The sequence below is a fragment of the Amphiprion ocellaris genome, chromosome 9 (assembly GCF_022539595.1).
Source record: "Amphiprion ocellaris isolate individual 3 ecotype Okinawa chromosome 9, ASM2253959v1, whole genome shotgun sequence".
Taxonomy (NCBI): Eukaryota; Metazoa; Chordata; class Actinopteri; family Pomacentridae; genus Amphiprion; species Amphiprion ocellaris.
The window spans coordinates 37,663,629-37,680,990 of record NC_072774.1 but is presented as its reverse complement, the minus strand read 5'-3'; the positions used below and the strand labels follow the sequence as shown (position 1 = coordinate 37,680,990).

Below are 17,362 nucleotides of genomic sequence, written 5' to 3'. Positions count from 1 at the left end.
GAAACTGATCTTTGCACCCTGAAAATGACTGCTGCCAACTTGAGAAATTCAAAAGCTTCCAAAAGTTTTTAGAGGTACAACATTTCAACCTGCAAACTCTGAACAGATAAAACAAGAAAAGCACTCAGAGAGTCCAGTACTCTGCTGAGGCTGCTCAGTCATTGCATCATTTTGGCTAAAATCTTGAAAAAATCTGTGGCAGTAATCCTGGCACCATAGAATGTGTCCATTTATAATATAGATGTACCCACAAACAAAATGACCATGTGCTGAGCACAGGCGTGTGTTCTGCATGTGTACGTTATGTACGGATCACGTGACCTAAATATGTAGCAGGCGGCGAGAATTTATGGAACTCAGTAACACCCCCACAATTTAATCAATTGTTCCTTGTATTATTTCCGATGGATAAGTCCCGATGAGTCTGCAGTAGGACCGCGATCATGTGATATGTGATAGTCAGCAGGCAGCTGACGTATTGTTCCCTTGTTGTCATAGTTACAGTGACGCTGTGCTGTTATCTCGCTATGATACAGAAATCTTTAACAAATCCGTGGATCCAGACTACAAGCTGCATCACTGCCAAAATCTAATCACTTGGTCCTTGTATGATTTCTGACCTTCCTTGAAAATTTCACCCAAATCTGTTACAAAAACAGTTCAGTTTCAGTATTTAGTATTTCTGAAAGCATCTGAGGTGAGAAATAAGTTGTGCAGTTGCTGAATGTGTCCTTGTTTTAGTTCAACGACGGCTAGTTCAGACATTTGGCGAAAGTTTTGCAATGCATCGGACCTCTACTCCCCGTTCCTCATCAAAAGTAGTTTCATTTCTACTTCATGCAAACAAAATAGAAATGAAACTATTTTATGCAAATGAGCTCCAAGGCGACGCACTGCGAGGCGATGCACTGCAACGCGACCAGCATGCAACATGGTGCGTTTCACATAGACAAGGAATGGGATGCAACAAACTGACGGATCTCGTGGACACTACCTACATTCATCATCAAATATCTTTCCACTTGCAGGAAACTACAGATGTATGTTGCTGCACCTGTCCTATTTGATAGTTATTTTCCTTTTAAATCCTTCCAGAATGTCACTGCTGAGGAAGCTACTGTCCTGTGATGGTGGATTTTCTTTTTAAGATGTTGTGGCTTTTAATGGAACTGCATAATGATCAAATGTAGCATTAAATATGATGCTGTCTATGCATTCAGTCTAAAAATACCAAATGTGATATTTTTAAAAGCCCATTTTGGGTTACCTTACGAAAACACAACAGCAGTGCCTGACAATAAGTTTTTTTAAAAAAAGGCCTCGATGACCTGTACAGGCCCCAGCAAAACAGATCAGGGATCAGTAGGTGCCTCAAAGAGCAGCTTTTAATGCAGTAGGTTGACCTCTAAGCTGTAGTTTCTGTGTTTATGGTGTTTATTAGAAAGAGCAACTTGGCTGTGACATTGTCATCAGTCTGTTTCACAGCAGGGTATATTTCAGAAATAGGGTCATGAAGCATTTCAGGCTCTAGAACACTGCTCAGTGGAAACACGTGCAGACAGGTGGGAGCTGTGATGTTATGTACAAATGACAGCTGCTGTTTGTGTGTGTCTGTGTCATGAACCAGCACAAGATATATTTAGGGACGAGAAGTTTATGTGTGTGTGTGTGTGTGTGTACGTGTAAATAAGCAGTATTTCAAGGCCAAGCCGCAACACATATTGACATTTAGTCTGGGGAGTTTTCATCCACAACTTCCTGTTTCTGCAGTCTTCACACATATTACAGTGACACAGTTGAAACGTGACTAACATAAGATTACATTATCAAGGAGAAAGTCCATACTCAAAGATTAGACTATTGATATATTGCACTTTGTTGTTTTTTTAAGTGTGTGTGTTTCAATGAGAAACAAACATCTTGACTACCAATCTTCAGTCTGATGTGAGAATGTGATTGTGTGTAGATCAGCGTGTTAAAGCTACAGCAGGTAGCAATCTGAACTACAGAATTCAGAGCAATCCTCCATCTAATCCACTATACCACCACATCCTGCTCCTGGACTTTGCTTGGACATTGCAGTACCACCTTTCTACAACTTCTGGAGAGGACTGCCTTCTGGTCCCTTCTACTTTAGAAATGGAAACTTTAATGCAATGAACCAACGTCCAAGAAACCCAGTATTCAGTCAAAGGAACCATAACTGATTTAATGAGCCATTCGCAGTTTCACTGTACCGGCCCTGCGTACTTAGACTTGCATGGCTTAATCTTTGAGACAAGCATATGCTACTGGCAGCATCAACCAGATAGCAGGTAGCTATCTCCCCTGCTTGGTGAAAAGCCCTGTTATTAACTTCACTGTACAGTGTCCCTACAGTCTGGACACATAGGAAATCTCATTAACTATCATTTTTTTGCTTCCACAGATTAAATATGGCTTTGTCGAAAGAAGATAGAGTTGAACTGGTAGCTCTTAGTGGATGTGAAGGATGGACACATTGAAAGATATGAGAAAAATATCTGACTTTAACTTGTCAGTTTCTACAGTCTCTGATATAATGGAAGTACACTGACATTTGATTTACTTTCTAGATTTAATTTTGTCACTTCATTGTTTAACATCTACTTTCATTTCAAAAGAATGTGTATTAGGATGAGTAACAGGTTCCTTTCTGGTCCTGCCTGAAAAAACTGCTAAACCTGCAAGAATGTAGACTAATGTAGTCTTCTGCAGCTCTGTGTGTTAGCATGCTACCATTTGTTGATTGGTGCCAATTGAAGAAGAGCTCAGGATCACAGGATTGTCGTTAGTTTTGCATGTCTCTGGTGATAATAATATTGGACCGTAAAATTATTACAGTTCATACTGTTGAAGACTTGAATGCCATTTTTAAATTACAAAATACATTCAATATTTACACAAATTTCACTCAAAGCCACAAATGTTATGGTGGCTGGAGGGCTTTATTCTCTGAAGGTCATGAATTACTAAAATATTTCATGAAAGAAGCAATGGTTTGACCTGCTGAAGGTGCTACAGAAATGGTCAAATCATCACTAAGGTTCATCCTCTGGCTGTAATGCATATATTTAGCAAATTTAAAGAAACCCTCATGATAACTGTTAGATTGTAGTAAAAGCCTAAAGTGTTAATCTGATTGTGGCACTAGTAAAAGAGTGGAATATGACCCCTCTCTGAGAACCATGAACGAAATGCGATCTCTGTCCAATGATTGCTGAGATATTTCAGTTTAGAACAAAGTGGTGAGCTGACTGAATGACCACCTAACAAACAGACAGACAGCCAGTTGTATTAACCGCCACCTCATCTTGTACCTGTGCTGATATTTCTGACATGCCATTAAAATGAGATGTGCTATGTTGTATTAGCAGTGAAAGACTCATTTACACTTGTGACCTGTAATTAGATATCTGTTGTTATAATTCTTTTTCTTTGCCATTTGTGTTCTCCATATTGCAGCAAACTGATCAGAGCGTGATCATCATATGACTGACACAAAGGCAGATAGAGAGGAATCTGTCCCAGCTGAACAGGAAGTCAGTTTACTCAAAGCGGAACTCAACTTGGCCCCAAAAACATTGAGCTGAAAGGGAAATGTGCTTATGTGACAGCTGAAATGTCTCCAGACTTGAGTCTCATTGTAAAGAGGAGGAATAAGAAATTCAACACATTTTCTCAAACAAAGACATGGCATGAAGACACCAGAGATGCTGCTGCTGCTGTGTTCATGTTCCTTGATGGTTGTTAAACTTCACTGCTGTCATGTTTCTATACAGATGCTGGGAGGGAAAGTGGGTCATCCATGCGGAGAAACAAGTGATTTAAAATGAACAATCTTAAAAACAGACCGAATCCCCATTCGTCCCATCAGATTCAAACCTCAGCTCAAGGTTCGGCTTTGGGTTTATTTCACTTTTTACCAACATGTATCTGCAACATGAGAAGCACTGTTCACTTAGTTGCACATGTACTTTGTGGACACCTGGAGGAAGTGCGTCAGCAATGGGGAAAGCTCAGGGTCAAGCCATCCTGGCCAACAACAGTCACTTTATGTGTGCGGTGAACCTCTGATTTTGCAAATGCAAGTCAATGTGGTGATGCTCAAGGAGCTCATTTACATCTGGTCTCAGTTGATGTCCTGCACAGATCTGATTATTTTTGTTGTATTATTCATTTTTACAGGAAACCAAAACCTATGGAGAACTGTTTAGCTATTAGTTTATTGGTTAATAAGAAAAAAACTTTCAAAAATATAACATTGACCTGAACCTTAATATGAAGTTCAATTTTACATTTTTCAGTTTGATTTATATGGCTCCAGTTCACAGCATATATCATCTCATAGCGCTTAACATAGTAAGGTACAGACCTTACAAATTTTAAACAGAGAACTCAACAATCCAGAGTTTATCTATGATTTCCCTATGAGGAAGCAGTGCACCCTAACCCCCCCCCCCCCCCCAAAAAAAAAAACAAAACAAAAACAAGCATCTTTAATAGGAGGGGAAAACATTACTAGTAATCAGTACTGACCCTAAAAAAACCCATGAGTTGACTCCTATTTATTTCTTAAGACGTGTGCAACCAAAGCCCCCTAGGAACAGCTCTGGGCTTTGAGGTTATTTCACCCCATTGCCTCCAGTCATGTGATGTCATCCTGTTAAAAAACAAAAACACTTTTCCACTCAAATATATTACAAAATGAATTCCAATGAATCCACAGCACAACAAATCATTCTTGACCACAACAACACAAAAACTGTCAAAAGGTCCTATCAGTAAATAATATATTTACTAGCCAACAGCAAGAAGTCTCAGACATTAGGGAAGTCATGGTCTAATGATGTCTGAAAGAAGTTTTTGGTAAAAGAGGACAATGAGCAACTTTTGGAAACAGTACTCCACCTTTAAACATTTTATCCTGTTCTCTCAAAGCTTGAATGGCACGGCCATGGATTAAACACGCTGTGAATATTGGTATTGGTTGATTAAACGTGAGCTCATTTTAGAGGCACAGTGAAGTTTTCCACCAGAGAACAGTAACGTGTTTTTTTCAAAATGCTCCACTCAGCACAAAGTCATTACTCTCTAATAACCAAATGTAGAAGATCTGATATCAAGTAGGGAAAAAAATAGTAAAATCCACAATAAAAGCTGATTGTACCTTGCTGCCTACAACTTCACGTGGTGATGTTGTTTTTTTAAAATGACCTTTAAAAGTCCATGTTTAGGCTTAGCAAAAAGCAGAAGGAGCTTAGCACAGGCTTCAACAAAACAACACTTAGCAGAGTGATGAAAATCTCCCCCAGTTACATTACCAGTGATTGTGATATCATTAAATACATAACAGATCTGTGATACATACAAAGAGAAGCTGCCCTCAGGCAACCACAGTGTTCGACTACAGTTTTGGAAATATTACAGGAAGATTACACAAGATTTCACAGGGAAGCAGACTGCAAAAGGAGGATCTGGTTACATAACCAGAGAGCTGTGATTGTCTAGTTCCATGAGAAAGTTAGTCATTTTTTGAATGTGACAGCGATGATCATCTCCAGGATAATTATAAGCCTGTTGGAGGGAGGAGGGTGACATGATTAAGCTGAGATATCTTGCATATCTTCTTTCATGTGAAATCTTCATGTGATTCTTTTAGTTTTTTGGGCATGACAGCACCGTTTTTGTTGCAAATCACCATAATACAGTCATGTAATGTTTGTAATGACAGATAGTTTATGCCCCATTTGTGTAAATAGTTAACATTCTATTTGTCTGTTGTGCAGATAGTTGATTTGCATGCTATTACACTATGCAAGAACAGAAAAAAGGATCCACCACTCTTACCATTGTATGTCACCCTGGGTTTGGTTAAACACAAAACCAGGTGAAGATCCATCTCATCTGACGACACAAACTTGGAGCACACAGGGCACTTGAAGCCTGAGAGAAACAAAGGAGAACATATTAGCAATGAATAAGAAGTGTAGGGTGATATGTGGAGTGTTTGACTGAATCCAAGAGTCAAACTCTAATAAAGTGACAAACATCATCTTCTCTCTTTGCCACAATTTGCTGATGCATTTTTGCATTTAATTTCCGGTTATTGTACCATACTGTGAATAAGATGCTAAAAATATCAAATGGTCATCATTTTTCAGTTTCTGAGACTTAATTTGTTGTAATGAGAGTGGCAGTTTTTGTTGATGCAGTACTAATTTGGCCTATACAAAAAACTAAAGCAAGGCTCACAGATCATGTATTCTGGATTTATAAATGTTATTTTTTCTGATAACAGACTTGAGGGTGATGAGACTGAGGTTTGTGAGCTGGAAAACCAAAACAGAGAGCTGAAAGACACTAAATTGCCCTTTAGAGCTGAGGAAACCTAGACAGTTCGAGGATCATTCTAAGGAACTACTACTATTATTATTTGCACACTGGAGGATACACTGATTCTGATAAAGACACACAGTAGCGTTAAACACTAGTCTGCATAATTAAAGGTTTTTCAGTGATATGGTGTGTTAAAGTCATCTTTTCTCTTTTTTCAAATTTGCTGTCCTCTAGCTGAGAAGCACCTGATGCAGCGGCATTTTGCTGGAAGATGTGCAGAGTACACAGTTTTTACTCCACACTCGAGTACTTCACAGAACCTCAACCTTCTCTGAGTGGGTAACTGTCTGTGCAGTCTGTTTCATTTCGAAAGACCTGCACATGTACTTTTGGAAACAGTCTCAATCAAGAATCACATACGTAACTAATTGTGCAGCAAGTCTTAATTGAAACACAAGAAAAGCACTCGGAGAGTGCAGTACTCTGCCAAGCTGCTCAGTCTTTGTATCATCTCCGATGGATAAAATCTTTCCCCACGATCACCCAAGTGGCCCAGGCAGATGGCTTCCTTCCCTGAGCCTGGTTCTGTTTTTTTCCCCCTGGTTATTCTAGAGGTATTCTCATTCCTTCCCACTGTCGCTCATAGGGAATCAAAAGGCAGCTTGGATTGTTGGGTTTTCTGTTCTGTTTCTAATTCATAAGGTCTGTACCTGACTATGCTAAGTGTGTGAGATGACATATGTTGTGAATCTGCGCTATATAAATACAATTGAATTGGATTGAAATAATATAGTTAGACAAATACCTTCTGCTTTATTTACATAAACTACTGAGGAATTGCTACAAAATAGTCATGGAAAAAATTATTAGACCACCTTTGTTTTCTTCATTTTTTTGTTTATTTTAATGCCTGGTACCACTGAAGGTAAATTTATTTGGAAAAATATAATGATCACAACAAAACTAGCTCACAAGAGTTTAATTTCAGAGTTGATATCTAGACATATTCCATGGTTTTCTTGATAATAACCAAAATCACTTCAGACCTTCCATTAATAGCTATGGCATTGTACTGCCAAAAACTGCTTTTAGGGATTCCATGTTTTCTTTTCTGTCTGATTTAGTCACATGATCCACACAGGAGTTAGTACTGAATTGCATAATCATTGTTACTGATGACTGCAGCCATGCGTCTTGGCTGCTCTCCACCAGCTTCTGACATTGTTCTGCTGTCACAGCAGCCCATTCCTGCTGCACAAATTCAAACAAATTTGCTTTGTTTTTCTGCTTGTGGTTATCCATATTGCACTTGATGATTTTCCACAGGTTTTCAGTTGGATTTCGATCTGGTAATTGAGCAGGCCAAGGCATGGTTCCAATGTTCCGGTTCTCCATCCAGGCTTTAACTGACCTTGCCGTGTGGCAAGGGGCATTGTCTTGTTGGAAAATCCAGTCATTAGTGGCAGGAAAGAGTTTTCCAGCTGACGGAAGAAGACTGTTTTCAAGAGTAGCCCCAAACATGACCTGGTTCATTGGCCCTGTTCCACCCAGACTGAAACAACCCCAGATGGTCACTGATCCACCCCCATGTTTTACTGTAGGGGCAGACAGTCTGGTCTATAGCTTCTCCAGGCTTCCTCCTAACCAGTAAGTTGGCTGGAGTGGGCATCAACTGGAAATTGAATTGACCGCTGAAGAGAACCTTAGCCCAATCATCAACAGTCCAATCCTTGTGATCCCAGCAAAGAGTAACCGGCTTTCCTCTGCCTTTCATTGATGAAGGGTGTCTTCCATGTCCTGTGTGATTTCAGACCAGCTTCAAGAAGCTGGTTTCCAACTGTCCTTGCCGAACAAGTCCCATTTCTCCACAGCGCCCACTCATTTTTAAGGTCCCTGGAGGTCTGCCCACGATTCCTGACATATGAAGGATGAGTGACGGTCATCTGGTGGGTAGAAAGACATTTCCTGCCACCACCAGCTCGCTATGTGGTAGTACCATGTTGGGCTTGTTTTTTCTTGGTGTAATGAACGGCTGTCTTGGAGATCTTCAGTTTATTCGCTACCTGTCTCTCACTCATGCCAACTTCCAGCAGTGCCAAGATGGCTGCCTTTGTGGCTTCACATAGTTCTTCAGTTTTAGGCATTATGTGAGAGCTGACAACTTCTGAGTTGTGCTACGGCTTGAATGTCAGCAGGAAAACACTCTAGACCTTTGCATGTGCAGCGCTGCTGATGACATGAAATGTCCTCTTATATACCCTGGGAATACAGTGAAGCTGAAGCATGTCAAATAGGACATAAAATATTATAGAATCAGCTGCATTTTTGTCATGTTTATTGTATTCTTTAGGTAATGTACCTTTAGTTGTACCAGACATTGACATGAACAAGAAATCGAAGAAAACAACGGTGGTCTAATAATTTTTTCCATGACTGTATATCACTCATAATAGATCACAAGTGTTCAAATGACAGTCCAGAAGGAACATGCTCACTGAATAGCAGGATTATTGGTGTTAGCGCGCAGTAAATAAAAGCCTACAGGTTCAATCACTATTGCACTATATCAATCAGAGTAAACATGCTGATTCATGAAAGGTTGCAAATGCACAAACGATTCTCCAAACAACATACTCCTAAATATTTCCAGTTACAACTCAGGTTGTAATTATCTCTTTGTTTCTACTTCCATCACAATTATCTTGTCACAGTCTCAGCCAACACAACAAATCCTGCAGTTTCCACTGACATCACCATGCCCTTTGTCACAGATTACCTTCAGAGTAACTCTCCTCCATCATCCATCAGCTGCTGGTGTAACAGTTCCACAGCAGGGGGCAGAGTGTCGCAAATCACAGACAGGTGATGGACGTCAGACAGAGGAGTGGAAATGCATGCGTGTTGTGTGTGGAGCTTCCTACAATGTTAAAATCTGTCTGCATGCTGGGATTGTGACGGGATAAATAGATTAGTGCAGCCAGAAGCAGGCTCTCCGTTGCTTGTCTGACCTATTTAAGTGAATCACAACACTCACACACAAGCAGGACGTCACCTCTCGAGATCTCCTGGCCATCTGCTGACAATTAGGAATGTACAGTCTAGGTGTATTTATTTGAAAGAGAGATGAGGATGAATTCCAGCTCTGCACGACTCCACTAGTCATTCTGAAAAATGCTAAAAGCCAGAGCTGTGCCCTCCCTATGAGGCTGCGATGACTCATCCAGTAAACTGTATGGGATGCTCTCTCCAGTAAATTAAATTCCTGCCTGGGTCCTCATGCATGTCTCTTTGTCCCTTTGGCTTCCAAAAGTATATCTTTCCTAGAATAGCTCCCACACTCTGGACTTTGTATCTGTGAATGACATAAATGGATGCATATATGCATTTTTTGCTTTATCCAATTTATATCGCCCAACAGCAAACTTCTGTTGTGGAGAGATTCATATCCAAACAACTGATTAAAACAAATAGTGAATGAAGAGAACAAAGTCAGATGATCTGAAACATCTGCTTCCTTGAGGCACAAAGTTGTAAATTGGCAAAATAACGCTAAAGAGAATTGGAAATGTTCAGATGATGAGACACTTATTTAAAACGTGCAGTTTTCACTCCACTTAAACACTTCATCTGATGAGGATGTTAAAACTCATTATCATCATGTAGATGGAGATAAACAGGTTTATAATGAAAAAGAGCCTTTCTGAGTACTGCTTGGTTCAAGAAGAAGTGGAAGAACTCTATCATAGCATGACACTGATGTCAGAAGAAAACCTTACAGTGTCAGTTGGCATGCATTTTGTTTCATCTCCAAGATTATGTGGGCTTTTCTTTCTAGGAAATTGGCTGACCGCTTTCTCTTATGAAACTTCTAAAAATTGAATGCCTAAAGATACAGACACTTTTTCACTGGGCTGCAAGCATTGCTGGTTTGCTTGGATCATTATATGTCCATCACTCCGCTACTTCAGGAACCCTATTTGGTGGAAGGGTTTGTACTATATAGGTAGATTGTGATTTCAACTAAGTTGGATTGGTTTCAGTCACTGCTTTACACAGTGTCCCATCTGCTCTGTGGCCATGCAAAAATTCATGTGTATATATCTGCAGAAGTCATGCTTGCCACTGATACCCAACACTGTAAAGCTACAGCAAGAAACAGAAAGGCCACTTCTGGCCTCTAGGAAAATATTAAGCGGCCTGTGATGTTTCTGTTAAAACTTTTATGTATGCTGTTTTTTTTTTCCTTCTCTTTGCTCACTCACTCTCATCTTTAAAATTTACTGGATTTTTTTTGATATTGTGTTATGATAGAGGTGAATGAGGAAGCCATTGGTTTAGGGGAGAACACAGACCAGTTACTGTCTAAAGAAGTCATAGTGTCAGTGCAGCTGAGGCTGGTTAAAACCAAGAAACTGGCCTTTGAGAGTTGGCCGTGGAGCTAACAATTGCACCCAGTTAAACAAAAGGCACTTGGATTGCCTTATGTCTCATAGTCTCCAATACAAAAGGCCACTCGCAGTAGTACTTTGTTGACAACAATGCTAACAAAAGTTGTTTTGTAAAAATTTGTTTTACTTAATTTATATGCCATTTATGCATAAAGATGCTTCAAATTGTAATTGGATCATCTATTCTATATGTGGTACCCACAGTATACCACCTAGTAGTTTAAGTAAGAAGTCTCAAGCAAGCATAAGTTATGGCAACTGGACTAACCTCGTGTGAGTCGAAAACGTTTCACCTCTCATCCAAGAGGCTTCTTCAGTTCTGAAAGCCTGGTGGGGAGTACCAGATATTTATCCACCAGGAGGGTGGTGGCAAAAACAAGTGGACAAAGACCCGAAACCAACAGACTCGTTAGGTGTTAATGTGAGTCGTTAGCCTTTGATGGGCGGTCGTTACCCCTCCCAGCCCTCTAGGAGGGTGGTTGGGGGTCACCTGACTGCAAGTGGGACAGATGGCTGCACCTCCTTGGGAGGGCTCTAAGAACGGCGTTGTAAGTGGGAGACAAGTGGTGTCTGAGGCCCTCTCCTCTGTTCAAAGATGGCCGTTCTAGTTTGACATGAATGGCTTCTTTTACCCCTCTCTCAAACCATCTGTCCTCTCTGGCTAGAATGCGCACCTTGTGGTCATCAAAGGAGTGCCCCTTCTCCTTGAGGTGGAGGTGGACTGCTGAGTCCTGGCCTGTGGTCGTGGCCCTCCTGTGTTGTGCCATGCGCTTGTGTAATGGCTGCTTAGTCTCTCCAATGTACAGGTCAGAGCATTCCTCATTGCACTGCACTGCGTACACCACATTGCTCTGTTTCTCCCTTGGAATTTTGTCCTTGGGATGGACCAGCTTTTGCCTCAGAGTGTTGCTGGGCTTGAAGTGTACTGGGATCTGGTGGGTGTTAAAGATCCTCCTGAGTTTCTCTGAAATTCCTGCCACATAGGGGATGACAATGTTGTTTCTCTTTTTGTGGTCCTCGTCTTTCTTATCCTCCCTGCGCTTTTTTGCTGTTTTGATAAAAGCCCAGTTTGGATAGCCACAAGTTTGAAGAGCAGAGTGAATATGTTTGTGTTCCCTTCTTTTTCCATCCGCTTCTGATGGGATGTTCTGTGCTCTGTGCTTTAGTTCCAGGGGGGAACAAGAATGGGCCAAAATACAGAGCTCTGAAGGAAGGACTGGCGGCAGTCCTTCCCAGGCGGCCCCACAGAGCAAAACAGCGGAACTGGACACCTATGACAAATGGGTTAAGAATTTGTCAGACAGAGAGCTCACTCCAGCCGAGCGGGGGGTCCTTGCCAAAGGACTGAACTTTGCAGTCACACCAGATGAGTTACCGGTGGTGGACTTGGTGACGGCCACAGAATCGGCCATTAGGAACAATAGGTTGTCAGAGACAGAGGCGGAACAGATCAGGCTTAAGGTGTCGGCAGCACTCTCCAGTGCCAAGTTACCCCCGTCCAACATCTCCGCACAGGAGAAACGGGCACTGATAACTCTGCAGAAGGATCCCAACATCACAATCTTACCTGCAGATAAGGGGAGATGTACTGTTATCCTTAACACAGCTGACTATCACTCAAAGGTCAGCAGCCTCCTATGTGACTCAGCAACTTATGAGACCCTAAAACGAGACCCCACCAACACCTACAAACTCAAAGTGGTTAACTGCCTGCAAAAACTGGAGAAAGGTCAGATCATCGACCGGGCCCTGTACTACAAACTCTATCCAGGCGATGCTATCCCTTGCATATACGGGCTGCCAAAAATTCACAAAGAGGGCGCCCCTCTGAGACCAATTGTAAGCAGCATCAACTCTGTGACATACAACATTGCTAAGTATCTTGCCACCATCCTTTCCCCATTGGTGGGGGACACCCCCCACCACATAAGGAACTCGATGGACTTTACAAACAAGGTCAGAAAAATCAGCTTAGACCCTGAGGAAACTATGGTTTCATATGACGTGACTTCGCTTTTTACTTGCATTCCCACTGGAGATGCAATACAGACAGTAAAGAGAAAACTCTTGCTTGACAACTCTCTGTCTGAGAGGACCAACCTCTCCCCCGAACAGGTGTGTGACCTCCTTAACCTTTGCCTCAGCACCACTTATTTCCAGTACAACAATGGTTTCTACAGGCAAAAACACGGCTGTGCCATGGGATCCCCTGTATCCCCCATTGTAGCTAACCTGTACATGGAAGAAATGGAGATTGTGGCACTGAGAACATTCAGTGGCCACTCCCCGAGGCACTGGTTCAGATATGTGGATGACACATGGGTCACCATCAGGAAGGGTGAGGTCGCACCTTTCACAGAACACCTCAACTCGGTGGATAAAAACATCAAGTTCACAAGAGAGGATGTCAGGACAACTGTCTGGCGTTTCTAGATTGCGTGGTACGCATTGAAACCAATGGGGAACTCAACATTGAGGTCTACAGAAAACCCACTCACACAGACCAGTACCTCCTGTTTGATTCACACCACCCACTAGAACACAAGTTTGGGGTGATCCGTACCTTAAAGCACAGAGCACAGAACATCCCATAGGAAGCGGATGGAAAAAGAAGGGAACACAAACATATTCACTCTGCTCTTCAAACTTGTGGCTATCCAAACTGGGCTTTTATCAAAACAGCAAAAAAGCGCAGGGAGGATAAGAAAGACGAGGACCACAAAAAGAGAAACAACATTGTCATCCCCTATGTGGCAGGAATTTCAGAGAAACTCAGGAGGATCTTTAACACCCACCAGATCCCAGTACACTTCAAGCCCAGCAACACTCTGAGGCAAAAGCTGGTCCATCCCAAGGACAAAATTCCAAGGGAGAAACAGAGCAATGTGGTGTACGCAGTGCAGTGCAATGAGGAATGCTCTGACCTGTACATTGGAGAGACTAAGCAGCCATTACACAAGCGCATGGCACAACACAGGAGGGCCACGACCACAGGCCAGGACTCAGCAGTCCACCTCCACCTCAAGGAGAAGGGGCACTCCTTTGATGACCACAAGGTGCGCATTCTAGCCAGAGAGGACAGATGGTTTGAGAGAGGGGTAAAAGAAGCCATTCATGTCAAACTAGAACGGCCATCTTTGAACAGAGGAGAGGGCCTCAGACACCACTTGTCTCCCACTTACAACGCCGTTCTTAGAGCCCTCCCAAGGAGGTGCAGCCATCTGTCCCACTTGCAGTCAGGTGACCCCCAACCACCCTCCTAGAGGGCTGGGAGGGGTAACGACCGCCCATCAAAGGCTAACGACTCACATTAACACCTAACGAGTCTGTTGGTTTCGGGTCTTTGTCCACTTGTTTTTGCCACCACCCTCCTGGTGGATAAATATCTGGTACTCCCCACCAGGCTTTCAGAACTGAAGAAGCCTCTTGGATGAGAGGTGAAACGTTTTCGACTCACACGAGGTTAGTCCAGTTGCCATAACTTATGCTTGCTTGAGACTTATCATGACCTGGATGACTGAGAACATCCACAGATTTAAGTAAGAAGTTTTTACTGAGTACTGTGTTTGAATCTACAAATAAAGACCGAGCATGATGACATAATATCCATGTACTACGCATGTGTAGTAACAGGTTAAATTCACTCCATTACATGTACTTTAGTAACTTTAGTTAGTAAATTGTACTTACTAGAGGGTTTTAATGCCACTAACATTTCAGTTTTACTCAAGCAGAGAAGATTAATACTTTATGACTTTTAGATACAACTTTGTGGTACATTGGTTTATTAATATTTTAAGCAAGTAGGGTTGTCAAGGTTAACCGGTTTTACAATAACCACGATTATAAATAGATATTCGTCACATTTTTCACAACCACGATTATCCGTAGAAAAGCCTCGCAAGAGGTGCAATGCAAGAAGCGTGAGCTGCGCTGAGTGGAGAGTGGACAGAGAGTGGCTCCTTGGCCTGTGCGCGCGCTCCTGTCTAATCGGCATCACTGAATTCACTCACCGCTAAATTGAGGATGGCTGACGGGGGTGCTCCTCCGGACTTGCATCCTCCCAAAAAGCGACTCAAATCAGCAGTATGGGATCACTTTGGGTATCCAAAAGATGCTAAAGCTGAGGTTTTCGTGGATGGGCACCCCCCGTGCAAAGCCTGTCGTCGCAAAGTTGCAGCAAAAGGCGCGAATACAACCAACATGATACAGCATCTTCGTGACAATCATCCATCGCTGTATGTCCAAGTCAAGGTAAAATCATCATTTCCCAATAAAAAAGTACAGCAAACACCGCGTTAGTGCCAACCACTGCAGCGCTTCTAACAACTTTTTCCACAAGTTTCAAAAATAAAGGGGGGGGGGGACAATGACGTAGGCCTAATGCACGTGTGTAGGCAACACTACAGCAGTGATCCCCAACCACCGGTCTGCGGCCCGTACCGGGTCGCACAGAAAGAAAAAATAATTTCTGGATTTCCGGCCCGCCGAAGTGTCCCTAATATTGTGGCCGCTGTGCGCAATGAGGTTGCCAAGATGGGACTGTCCGCCGCACGCGCGTTAACTGTCGGTTCCGAAGTCAGCGGTCCGGCGGCTAGGCCGCCCCGAGTTTCCTCCCGGAGCCAAAACAACCGGCGGGTCGGGAGCTCCGGTTACCTCCTGCGCTCCCGTTCCCCGCCCGTCGCAGCCGGGCTGCTTTCCTGCGTCCGCACGCGAGGGGAAGGCGGCGGGCCGCGGCGGGTGGGGAATGGGAGCGCAGGAGGGAACCGGAGCTCCCGACCCGCCGGTTGTTTTGGCTCCGGAAGCCCGTGCCCTCCTCCGAAGATGCTGTCGGCCCGGTCCCCTCAGCAGGGAGTGTGGTCCGGGAAGCCCCGCTGCCCGCTGACAGTGGTAGTGGAGGAGACAGTAACCTCCAGGACAGGGAGGCTGGCTGTCTGCCTGGACCTCCTGTCAGACTCTAGAGTTTTCCCTGGGAAATGATCCGGGTGTTTTGATTAATTGTTGTAAAATTAGTGGTGAATTGTTTATATAAACGTTTTAGTAAAAATAAATAAGACTCCCATTTATCCTTTTTTCTGTAGTTATATTGTCTAAAATTGTGGAGGATATTTAAAGCTTAAAATGAAGTGTTTTTAGAATCTTTAAATGTATTCTTTTTATGTCTTTTTGTTTTGTTTGATTTACAAAGTAAACACTACGTTATCAACCATACATTAAATTGCAACATTCCATAATACATAAAAGTCTCAAAGAGGCACTTCACTAGAACTTACTAGAATTTACTCACTAACTTTTGTTTTAATGATGGCAGCTAAAGAAGCCTTTAAGTTCCTCAAGTTAATGACTATTTTGTAATGCAATTTGCATTTTTATTTACTACAAAGACGTGTTGGAACAATTTATTTTATTTTATAAGAACAGTAAATGTTTAAAAGTTTAAGTATTATTAAAGAGTTTATTTCACTACAAACACTGGGTTTTTTTCTTTCATAATGTCGATAATCGTGAATAATCGTAAAATCGCAATATTTCCTTCCACAATAATCGTGGCTCAAAAAATTGAAATCGTGACAACCCTATAAGCAAGTTGACCAAAGTTCTGTTATAAGACACACTAGCAAAATAAGTAAACAACATAAACAGTCATGAGGTAGAAACAGGTAGACAAGTTGTAAAACATACTCAAGTGCCGTCACAAGCATGGCTGTATGACCAAATAACACAATCTTAAAATCAATTCTGTAACATTGAGTTACAAGGCTGTCTGTCCACATTGTGTTAATCCTACCAACTTCACTGTTTATCAGGCATCTATCCAGCCAACTGCTGACAGGTGTGTAATGAAAATAAATAATAAATTATGTATGCAAGCAGAAAAAGGAACACAGCGCAACTTGTCTTTATGACACAACTGCGTCTGACTTTGAAAATAAATACAGTGTTCACTTCTTTGCTTTCACTATCTATGGTCAGCCAAGTCTACATAAAATAAAGCAAATGGACCATAAGCAGGACAATCTTTTCTTTTGCTCACTCAGTTACTGATTACTCAGGTCACTTTTTCAGTAGATGAATTAAAAGTCAAGTCATTTTGATGAGCTCTACTTGTTCACTTGTTGCTACTCAGTGATTTTAGTTAAGCACAGTTTTTGCTGAGACAACCCACCTCTGGCATGCACCATGATGGAGGGATATAAAAAAGTCCTTTGCTATATATAGTAAAAGAGCTTCCTATCAAGCACAAACCCTTTATTCTAATCACTTGAATTATCTCTGGTGAAGGCATGCTAGAATCAAGTGATGCAAATGAGAATATCTTTGCAGCAAAAAAAAAACAAAAAATGGTTCAAGCCAGATGTATGAGACTGTGGCAGCAAGTAGATGATGAAAAGGGAATAAGTGAAGTCAAATAAGTGGAGTACCCTGGATGTCTATTAATGAGGGAGTAAACTGTTCTCTGTGAGCTCCTTCAGAGGAAAGTGCAAAAGACCAAAAAGGACCTGTCACAGATGAGCTGGCCAAGGTGATCTTAACTTAGACTGAGGTATGACACAACA

At 42.1% G+C, this 17,362-nt stretch overlaps 2 protein-coding genes across 2 annotated transcripts in view; one reads left to right on the top strand and one right to left on the bottom strand.

The window, feature by feature from the left end:
* znrf2b (zinc and ring finger 2b) overlaps positions 1 to 17,362 on the bottom strand; it is a 63,105-nt gene that overhangs the window by 13,428 nt on the left and 32,315 nt on the right. Inside the window, exon 2 of the mRNA XM_055013470.1 lies at positions 5,869 to 5,964. Within this exon, the coding sequence (XP_054869445.1) occupies positions 5,869 to 5,964 (96 nt within the window). The remainder of the gene's footprint in view (positions 1 to 5,868; positions 5,965 to 17,362) is intronic.
* LOC129349633 (uncharacterized) lies at positions 11,082 to 13,371 on the top strand. Its single transcript, XM_055013469.1, has 2 exons — positions 11,082 to 11,623; positions 12,143 to 13,371. The coding sequence occupies exons 1-2, from the start codon at positions 11,424 to 11,426 to the stop codon at positions 13,236 to 13,238; spliced, it is 1,296 nt and encodes a 431-aa protein (XP_054869444.1). The 5' UTR covers positions 11,082 to 11,423; the 3' UTR covers positions 13,239 to 13,371.

Coding starts and splice junctions, on each gene's coding strand:
- LOC129349633 (XM_055013469.1), top strand. CDS start 11,424: ATGGCTTCTTTTACCCCTCTCTCAAACCATCTGTCCTCTCTGGCTAGA. Junction 11,624..12,142: donor ATGTACAGGTCAGAGCATTC/CTCATTGCACTG, acceptor GGGGGTCCTTGC/CAAAGGACTGAACTTTGCAG.